This window comes from Tetranychus urticae, chromosome 3 (assembly GCF_039701765.1).
Source record: "Tetranychus urticae isolate SD_2017Ah chromosome 3, NJAU_TeUrti_SD_1.0, whole genome shotgun sequence".
In the NCBI taxonomy this organism is placed as follows: domain Eukaryota; kingdom Metazoa; phylum Arthropoda; class Arachnida; order Trombidiformes; family Tetranychidae; genus Tetranychus; species Tetranychus urticae.
Genome location: NC_142960.1, coordinates 13,578,704 through 13,589,893, shown reverse-complemented (window position 1 = coordinate 13,589,893; position 11,190 = coordinate 13,578,704). Strand labels below are relative to the sequence as shown.

The following is an 11,190-nucleotide window of genomic DNA, read 5'->3' as shown; positions in this document are numbered from 1 at the left end:
ATCAATTTAAATAATTTACAACAGATTTAAGACTAAAGGTAAACTTTATTGTAAAAGCAATCCAAAAACAATAGATTGAAAGTTAATGATAATTATAAATGAGGAAAACAAAATAATACATGATTTATTCAAATCAAATGCAATCAGTTAAACACTAATCACAATTCAACTAATATAAATATATTTGATTTTATCATTAGAATTATTTAATTGGCCTTACTCTAGATTAAATGTTGGTATCACCAATTGAAATATGTATTTTTTGTTTTAAGTAACTCTTCACTTTGTTGAATCACTGCAATTAATTCGAGCACAAAAAAACATTGGATGGTAAAAGATACCAAATGAATCGAATTAGCTAACAATTAATTCGATTAATTACTTTACATTTAGGTGAGTTTAAATACAGTTAACATGAGACAATTTTACAAGCAATCAAGATTAAGACACAGACAAGATGATTGAAAGCCATGAAATGCAAACAAAAGGAGAGAGAGAAATCACTTTGGTTGTTGGAAGGAATCTTTACTCTTTCGGTTTTCGCTGGCTGGTGCCAATTAAAAAGAGATAAATTAAAACAATTAAAAGAACCAAAATAATCGCTTAGAAATTAATTCAAGAGCTGTTTAACTGCTTTTGTTGAAAGAATTATTTGATTAGTTTTTTTCACGTTTTAAGGCAAACCACATTAAAAGTCGCTTTCTGGAAAACTTATTATTGCTTATTTAAGGATAATACAATTTAGGATTTTTTGGTTCATTTTGATTGTTTTCTTTCAGTGTTTTCTGGAATTATGTTGATCATTCAATTCTCGTCTTTTTTAGGCTTGAATCTTGGCAACATAAGGTGGGAACGGCACTACGCCTCCTGGTCCAGAAAGTCCAGAGTGTCCTGCGTTCAGATATGCGTCCATCTCACGAGCTGCTTGTCGTCCTTCGTTGATTGCATGAACCACTAAAGATTGTCCTCGACGACAGTCACCACAAGCAAAAACTTTGTCTAACACTTTCGTCTGATACCCATCGGTATGAGTAACAATATTGGATCGAGCGTCTTTCTCAAGCTTGGCTTGTTCAATCAAATACGATTCAGGTCCAAGGAAACCCATGGCCAAAAGAACGAGATCAGCTTCGAATACTTGTTCTGAACCAGGAACTTCAGACATTTTCCAAGCTCCTTTATCGTCTTTGACCCATTCTATGGACACTGCTCGGATTCCTTTAACGTTGCCTGCACCATCATCAAGGAACTCTTTGCTTGAGATTTGGTACAATCTTGGATCTTTACCGGTTCGAAGTTTAACTTCTTCATGACCATACTCGACTCGGAATATTCGTGGCCATTGTGGCCATGGATTGTCTGCTCCGCGAGTATCAGGGGGTTGAGGCAAAATTTCAAATGCGATTACATTTTTAGCACCTTGTCGAAGAGCTGTTCCAATACAATCACACCCTGTGTCACCACCGCCAACAACAATCACATTCTTACCTTCAGCGCTTATTGTAGGCTTAGGCAGAGGACCATTGGTGCCATTAAGAATGCCAGGCATTTGTTGTTTTTGCCAAGTTTCCAAGTAAGTCATGGCAAAGTAAATACCATTAAGCTCCCGTCCAGGAATATTCAAATCTCGAGGCCAAGTGGCTCCCGTGGCAACACAGATAGCATCATATTGATCGATTAAGTCTTTTACATTGATTGTTTTTCCGATATCACAATTGGTTTTGAAATTGATACCTTCAGCAGTTAGCAAATCAATTCGTCGTTGAACAATTTTCTTACTCAATTTCATGGTCGGTATACCATATTGCAAGAGTCCACCGACACGGTCATTTCTCTCATACACAGTAACGGTGTGTCCAACTTTATTCAACTGATGAGCACAAGATAATCCTGCAGGTCCACTGCCAATTATAGCACATTTCTTGCCGGTTCGCGTCAACGGAGGCATCGGTTTCATCCAACCCATTTCAAATGCTTTTTCAATTATAGACACTTCAATACTTTTGATTGCCACAGCAGGAGTATTAATACCCAAAACACAGGCTCCTTCACACGGAGCTGGACAAACTCTACCAGTGAATTCAGGGAAATTGTTGGTTTGTAGAAGCTGATTAATTGCTTCTTGCCAATCATTCTGGTAGACTAAATCATTCCATTTAGGTATTATATTTCCAAGAGGACATCCCTGAGATGATTGACAAAAGGGTACACCACACTCCATGCATCTAAATGGAAATTAAAGAGTTATATTTAAACACTCATTAATATTAATAACAACTTACAGAAACAATGAAAGAAAAACAAGACATATGGACTTTAAGTCTCATGATATTGATTTTCTTGTCTACAACATAATGAGTAACAGATAGAAGGAAAAATAACTTACCGTGAAGCCTGGGTTTGAACATTTTCTCTTATATAATTAAAGTCAAATACTTCATTCCAATCTTTTGATCGTTTACTTGTTTCACGATAATAACCTCGCAGTCTTTTGTATTTCATGAAACCTCTGAAAATATAAAATGAGAAAAGTTATGAGAAAAAGTAACTTGATAATCGATTATCTCAATTCTCATAGACAGACAGCTATTAACTACTTGGGGATCGATAAAAGGCTAACAGTAAAATAAAGCCGTTTTTCACTATATTTTAAATTAAATTCTTGAAATAAATGTTTAAAAAAAGGTTAAATAGAAAAAAATTGTCAAGTGAAACAAACCTTAATTTGTCCAATTTACCATTATCAACGATAGAATCTTCAATATCATCAATCTTTTTCTCTTCCTTTGGCTTCTCTTCAATTTTAATTTTCTCACTTTCCTCTTTCTTAAGATTCTCCAAAGCTCGTTGATACTCTTTCGGGAAAACTTTGATAAAATTGTTTTTTTCTGATGTCCAAGAATCCAAAATACGCTGTGCAATAGCTGAATTGGTTTTCTGGACGAACTCGGTTAATAGGCTGTATACAAAATCGACATCCTCTTTATCTTCCAACTGGAACAGATCAACCATTTCCATATTACATTTACCTTCAAGTTTGGCGTCAACATCGTATACATAAGCAATTCCACCGGACATTCCGGCAGCAAAATTGCGACCCACACCACCTAAAATAATAACCTGACCTCCAGTCATGTACTCACATCCATGATCACCAACACCTTCAACCACAGCAATTGCACCCGAATTACGAACACAAAATCTTTCAGCAGCTATACCACGGAAAAAAGCTTTACCACTGGTTGCACCGTAAAGACAAACATTACCGACTAGAATATTTTCCTCGGATTTAAAGGTTTCAGGTAATTTTTCAGTTGGTCGCACAATTATCTCGCCACCAGATAAACCTTTACCAACATAATCATTGGCATCACCCTCAAGTTCAAGGGTAACCCCACGAGCTAAGAAAGCACCGAAACTTTGACCTGCCGATCCATTGATTTTCACATAAATCATTTGTTTGCCTAATCCTGCTTCACCAAATCTTCTTGCTATATGATAACTCAACGTTGATCCAAAGGATCGATCTTGATTGGCAATTGGTATATTAAATTTTCGAGGCTCTGTAGATGAACCATCTAGAATAGATTTACAATTTTCAATGAGATAATTATCTAAACGTTTTTCAAGCTCGAAATCTTGTTTCAAACTACCGCCCCGAATATTGGTGCCCGCCCGTAGATCAAGAGCATTACAAAGGATTGTTCTAAAATCGAGCAATTGGGCTTTAGGATTTTTAGGGTCAGGAGTAAATCGTAACAATTCTGTTCTACCAATAAGATCACTAAACTTTCGAACACCTAGTTTAGCCATTTCTTCTCGTATTTCTTCTGCAAGTAAGAATAAATAGTTGACTAAATGTTCAGGTTTTCCTTCAAATTTTTTCCTCAACACAGGATCTTGGGTAGCAACACCGACTGGACAAGTATTTAAATGACATTTTCGCATCATTGTACAGCCAAGAACAATAAGAGGAGCTGTTGAGAAGCCAAATTCATCGGCTCCCAACAAGCCCCCAACAAGAACATCAAAAGCTGTTCTTATTTGACCATCAGCTTGTAAAACAACACGAGATCGTAAATCATTAGCAACAAGAACTTGATGAGTTTCCGAGATTCCAAGTTCCCAAGGAAGACCGGCGCCTTTGATTCCAGTCCATGAGCTGGCACCAGTTCCTCCATCATGCCCTGAGATTGTAATATGCTCTGCTTTTCCTTTCGCCACACCGGCAGCAACGATTCCAACTCCCGTCTCAGAGACAAGTTTAACAGAGATTCGAGCATCAGGATTGGAGCATTTAAGATCATAAATAAGCTCGGCCAAGTCTTCAATTGAATAAATATCATGATGTGGAGGAGGACTGATTAAACCAACCCCTGGAACTGAATGACGAGTGGCTGCAATTTCTTTGGACACTTTGTGACCTGGAAGTTCTCCTCCTTCTCCTGGTTTAGCTCCTTGAGCCATTTTGATTTGGAGCTCATCAGCTGCAGCCAGATAAGCAGCAGTAACACCAAATCGACCAGAAGCAACTTGTTTAATTGCACTTCGTCGATTATTATTGAGATCTTTGATTATCCAACGGTCAGCATCTTCTCCTCCTTCACCTGTGTTTGATTTACCTCCCACACGGTTCATGGCAATAGCCAAAGTTTGATGAGCTTCAAGCGAAATAGATCCAAAGCTCATAGCACCAGTGCAAAAGCGTTTGACAATCTCACTGGCAGGTTCAACTTCATCCAAAGGAATAGATTTATCAGTGTAAACAAGTGATAATTGACCTCGAAGGGTACAGCCTCGAACTGCTTCTTGTGTCCATTGAACAAAAGTCTTATAGGCTTGTCTTGAGTTTGCTCGTGCTGCGTCTTGGAGATTCGCAATAGCCAGAGGATCGTTAATATGTTTCTCACCTCCACTTCGCCAATGGTAAAAACCAGGATTCCTGAGAATCAATGAATCTGCAGTATATGATGGTGAGAATGCAATATTGTGACGTTCCATCGCCTCCTCGGCAAGTACATCAAAATTAACTCCACCAATTCTTGAAGGTGTATTCTTGAAACATTTATCTATTACTTCTTCAGCTATACCTAGAGCTTCAAAGATTTGTGCTCCTTTATAACTTTGTAATGTAGAAATGCCCATTTTTGCCATCACTTTGGCAATACCACGTTCCATGGCGGCAACATAGTTTTCAAAGATTTGAGAATCAGACAAGGATAATAGCCTCTCTTCTCGAAGAGTGGCCATTGTCTCAAAAACAAGATAAGGACAGATAGCGTCAGCACCGTAACCCAATAAGACAGTCATATGATGAACTTCTCGAGCCTCGCCAGTTTCAAGGAACAAACCGACCTTCATTCGCTGCCTCTCATTAATCAAATGATGATGAACAGCACCTAAGCAAAGTAGCGTACTAACAGGTACAAAATCGGCATCAGCACGACGATCAGATAGTACGATAATCGCATAGCCATTTCTAGCAGCAAGACATGCTTCATCGCATATAGAGTTTATTGCTTTCAGAAGACCTGATTTACCCTCAGAAACAGGATAGATGCAGTCAATTGTCTTACAATGCCAACCCTTGTAAGTAGTTTCTTTGATAATTTCCATATCATGAATAGAAAGAATAGGTTGTTCAAGCCACAGTCTACGGCACTGGACAGCACTGGGTTCAAGTAGGTTAGACTCTGGTCCAACTGGACACGCCAAGGACATGACAACCTTTTCACGGAATGGGTCAATAGGAGGATTAGTGACTTGGGCGAAAAGTTGTTTGAAATAGTCATATAACAAAGGCTGACATAATGAAAGACAAGCTAATGGAGCATCGTTTCCCATGGAACCAAGTGCTTCCTTTTGAGTTTTAACCATTGGTAGTACTAGTAAGTTAAGAGTTTCAGTTGTGTATCCAAAGAGAGCTAAACGTCTATCTTGAAGTACTTGAGCTCTGCCAACAAGTGAATCGCCACGAGCTAAGCCATCCAAGAAAACAGCTCGACGCCTGATAGTTGCATCAGGTCCTTGATTTTCCGACATTGCTGCTTTCCTTAAATCTTGCAATGTAAACATTTCTTGAAGCCAGTTAGAGAGAGGTCGTGCATTGGCAATGCTCAGTTTGATTTCTTCATCTTTGACTAGAATTTTATCGTGAGTATCAACTAGAAGCATCCTACCAGGTCGTAGACGACTCTGTAAAGTAAAAATATAAATGATCATGAATTAATCGTTATTACTGGAAGACCAACCACTTGAGTTAGTTATTAATAGAAATTGAAACAATAAGTAATAAAACCATTAAGTCATAAAGCAATAAGTATGGTTATGGTGGTGGTTATTCAACCTAGACAGGGGAACAAATAATCTTTCAATCATTAAGTGTTCGAAAGGATAGATTTTGGCTTCGGAAATTAATTATAGAGAAAAAAAAACAAACAGAAAGATGATACTTTTATTTTCAGTCTCTCCGTAATCATTAATCTATACAGTAACTTCAAAATAAGTCTTAACTGATAAAATTTGAGCACAAGACGATTCAAGGGAAAAATCAAAACACGCAAAATCAGTGTATTTAATTAGATTTTAAATGCGTTTCTTTGATCAGAAACTACTGATAAAAAAATTTTAAAGTGTGTGACAAAGTCTTATTAAAGATTGAAAGAAGGGCAAGATTCAAATGTCATGAATAATATCATTTTACATGTTACTAATTTTTCAACTTCATCTAATCACATCAATTTTTCAAATTTTTATGTCAACAACATAAAAAAATAATAAAATACAACTAAAGAACATCTGACTTATAGTAACTTCAAGTTAGTCTGTTGTTATGTTTATAGATAGAAGGTCATAAGGGAAAAATCGTTTTTAATGTCGACAGCCAATCGATAGAGGAAGCATGAAAATAAATGTCAGAGGTTATAAAACAGAAAGTCAAAATCATCTTCATTTCGCACAACCTACTTAAATCAACTAACAGTTAAATAAATTATGAGCAATTTGATTGTTGGTTTGGTTATAATTTAGGTATTATCAGGTAGGCAATTTAATTCTTGACTTGAATTAATTTGACATTTGTTGCTCGAAAATAAATTGTTGATACCTTTAACTGATTTAGAAAATTGCTATTGTCATTGTCATTGTTTGACTTGATGCATAATTAGGTTCAGTGATGATGAAGAGTAAAACAATGCTTTGTTTTTATAGTTAACTCACTTTACACACATTTTTCTCTATCACATAGACAAGTCCTTGAAATATATTAGATAATCAAAGATAACCAAAGATAGAATTGTGAGATAGCCGAGATTAGACTGATATAAATGATTACAGAAGTTGAGTGAACTATCAATTCCATTCATTTAACTGTCATCAACCTACTGCATGTAAAATAGTTTTTTTATTGATAATTTCAATACCAAGCCATCTTATAAACATTTGAAAATCTAAGACGTAATAATATTTCACATGGGAGATTTTCAAACTGCTTTAATTAAAGCGGCGATTTAGTGTACTTTCCTTTCTTAGAATATTGAATTACAAAATTTCCAATTAAAATTTTGTTATCTAGACGATGACTACAGTAAAAATCTGACTCAAGTGATTTTAGTAATGGGCTAATGATTCAAGTGGTAAAACAATATATACTAACCTTGGCAGCAATTCTCTCCGGAGGAATATCAAGAACACCAACTTCTGAAGCCATTATGACAAATCCATCATTGGTGACATAATAACGGGATGGTCGAAGACCATTACGATCAAGAATTGCTCCAATGTAACGCCCATCAGTGAAGGTTAACAAAGCTGGTCCATCCCAGGGCTCCAGTGTACATGCTGACCAACGATAAAATGTTTTCTTATCCATATTCATGAGATCATCATTTTGCCAGGCTTCAGGAGCCATTGTCATGATCGCTTCGGGTAGACTTCTATTACCAGCCATAACCAGAAACTGGAGAACATTGTCAAAGGACCCAGAATCAGAAACACCAGGTTCCACAACAGGATAAAGTTTATTTAGATCCTTACCATATTGAGCGTTTCTCATCACACCTTCTCGGGCTCGCATTAAATTTACATTTCCTCGAAGGGTATTAATCTCACCATTGTGCGCCAATAGCCTTAAAGGATGAGCTCGAGCCCAATTGGGGTAAGTATTGGTTGAAAAACGAGCATGAACCAAGCAAAGGTAAGACATGAATTGAGGATCTGAAAGATCTTTGTAATATTTCCATAATTGGGGTGGTGTAAACTGTCCTTTATAGACGATTGTGCGACGAGAAAGTGAGCAAATGTAGAAGTCCAAACCTTCCTCTATTAATACACGACCAGACCATTTGAGGAGAAGATAAATCCTTCTATCAGTTGCTTCATCATCATCCCCAAAATCTGATTTGGTAGAAATTAGGAATACCTGTTTGACCAGAGGTTCTGACTTTTTAGCTACTTCACCTAAGCAGCTATTATCTGTTGGCACATCTCTGCAGCAAATAACCTTAAATCCAAGGCTTTCAGCCAATTCGTTAAATCTTTGTTCACTCTGAGGACTAGAAGATGCACCGATAAAGATGAGACCAGTGTAATATTTACCAAGAGGTGGAAGTTCAATGCCATGTTCTTCTTTTAAAACTCGAGCATAGAGCCCATGAGGTATTGATGCTAAGCATCCAGCACCATCACCGGTGAGATTATCGCAGGAGCATGCACCGCGATGCTCCATACGTTTACTGATGGTTTGGGCATCGAGAAGAAGCTTATGAGATGGTACACCATGAATATTAACAATAAATCCAACACCACAAGCTTCTCTTTCATCCTTTGGGTCAAAAAGACTATGATGTTGAACCATTTCTTCTTTAATACAATTTAATAATATTAATTAATGAATCAAAATAAATTTTAAATTTAAGTAGTTTGAGATTGATGAACAAATTGCTTGAAAGAACAGTTATTTTCGATTTAGGATGAACTCTTAAGAGTAACTGTTCGACTCATGTCAATTTCAAGCCCATCTTTTATACGCCATCTAGTGATAAAATAAAATGGACAAGAAATATGGCGCCTTCTAGTGTATTAAAGATAAACAGTTGTTAATCCCAAAGATTTAGCAAAAAAAAACAAAAGCCAAGTCCGCATAAATAAAACCAGTTAACAATTTTTAATTTGAAATGTGTTTTCGTATTTTAAAATTTAGTGGCTAATTAAAATTCCTTGAAGTTATACTATGAACTAGACCAAAGTATAAAGTGTTAATTGATCTTTCCCGGGTTGAAAAAGTGAGGAAAATCATGACATGTGTGTTTAAATGAGAGGAACATGTTCATTATTTGCAAATTTCTTGACAATGATCAAGTTATTAATGTTTCAATATGATTTTAATGCAATCATATTCTGAAAAAAAGACAAATTTTCAAGTCAATTTCATGTTGATTTTATTGTATGAAAATAATTTAATCATGAAGCTAATAAATCGCGTATGATCATGGCATAATATTAATGATCATTTTCAATTTATTAGCTCTCTAGTCGTTCATATGAGAATGAAAAATCATACAATGTACATAATAAATTCTTAACATTTTTTAATCGTGTTCATGCATTGCTATCAATTCAGAAGCCCATATTATATTTTCATCAACGCTATCTTTAAAAACCATAGCTTTACACATGATTTTATCGAAATCAATTATTCTATGATCATGGCATGGTCTTACCCTGAAAATGACATTTTTTGAATAATCAAATGCAAGGATTTGTTTCATTTTTCTGAGATTTGGTTTCGCTATATTAGTGAATATACTATGAGATTCGTATGTTGCATATTTTTCGTAAACAACATACAGATATTTGATGTTTTCAGAATAATGATTCGCTGGTATTCCGATGAAGTACTTTATCATTCCAAATATCGGTTTCTTTGAACGTGGATTTTCTTTGAATGAAAAATAGTAAGATGCCGAGGTTCTTCGGTAGCTGTAAATTAAACTGTGAAATATCGTTTTGTCTTTCTTCAGCCGGGTAAATATCCTGACATGTTCTTTCTCGGCCCATGGATGAATTTTTTTAAGCTTTAAGAATATAATTTCATCTACTTGATGTTTATCCTTTGGTTCTTCAATTATTCTGGAGCAATCAGACCGAGATGTAGGTAGACAAATTTGTAATTCATTTCTTGGCATGAAATAGGCAAGATCATCGAAAAAACCAACACTTTTCGAAGCGCTATATGCTTCTGATATTTGATGAAGTTGTCCTCGAGTTCCGTTGAAACTTCGCTTCAAGTTATAGATATTATTTTCATATACGAAAGCTGAAAACTCAGTAATATTACCAATATCTTCTATTTGTCTAGGTAAATGTCTCAACAGATGGAAGTTGAATTTCATTTCCCGTTCACCAAAAAGATCTTGATATGATTCTAAAAATAAATTTATGATAGATTGTAAATCAATTAGTTCCTGACTGCTCTGTCTTTGATTGATCATAAGCCTCATTATGATACTGAATATAGCAATTATATGGAAATAATCACTATCAAGTCGCCTGAACAAAGGTAAGAGATAAAGGACACAAAATCTCAATTCATGAGCTTTCCAATGAACCAACTGGGAAAGAGGCCGAACTTTTCTTGTGAATTCGTGTGGTATTTCTAAGATCTTGACATGGCCATCGAATGAACTCAAAAATTCTGCCTCACGAAATGGTCTCTGATTTAACATTGATTTATAAATTCCTTCCAAACATGCATGCATATAATCAATAGGGACTTGAAAAGGCAGCTCAATGAAATCGCTCAATATAGTACTGCCAATAACTCCATTGACAGGTCGTCCTTCTTGTGAAGCCTTAAGGGCAGAATCAAGATATAATTGGTGTGTTTTTAACAGTAAATTTGTATCTGGGTCATAAGGATACACTCGAAAATTGTGATCTCGGTGATCCTGGTGTGATTCGCATCTAGTCAAGCAGTAAGGACAGCCAAACTCTGAATTGAAAAGCATACAGTTTAACGTTTTTGGCTTTGCTACTGAGTCCATGATCACGAGTCCAATTTTAACCATAACTTTGTAATCCTTAGCATCGAATGAAATATTAACAGGTCTTTCCATATACTTTTCGAGTGGTTGAATCACTGCTTCAGACCAAAAAATATCATGTTTTATCCTTTCTTTTCCCCAATAAATA

At 35.9% G+C, this 11,190-nt stretch overlaps 1 protein-coding gene across 1 annotated transcript; it reads right to left on the bottom strand.

Moving 5' to 3' along the window:
• Nucleotides 1-25: 25 nt before the first annotated feature.
• Nucleotides 26-8,992, bottom strand: LOC107364085 (uncharacterized). Its single transcript, XM_015931390.3, has 4 exons — nt 7,655-8,992; nt 2,720-6,195; nt 2,387-2,509; nt 26-2,225 (listed from the first exon to the last, which is right to left on the bottom strand). The coding sequence occupies exons 1-4, from the start codon at nt 8,852-8,854 to the stop codon at nt 821-823; spliced, it is 6,204 nt and encodes a 2,067-aa protein (XP_015786876.2). The 5' UTR covers nt 8,855-8,992; the 3' UTR covers nt 26-820.
• Between the last annotated feature and the right edge of the window lie 2,198 nt (nt 8,993-11,190).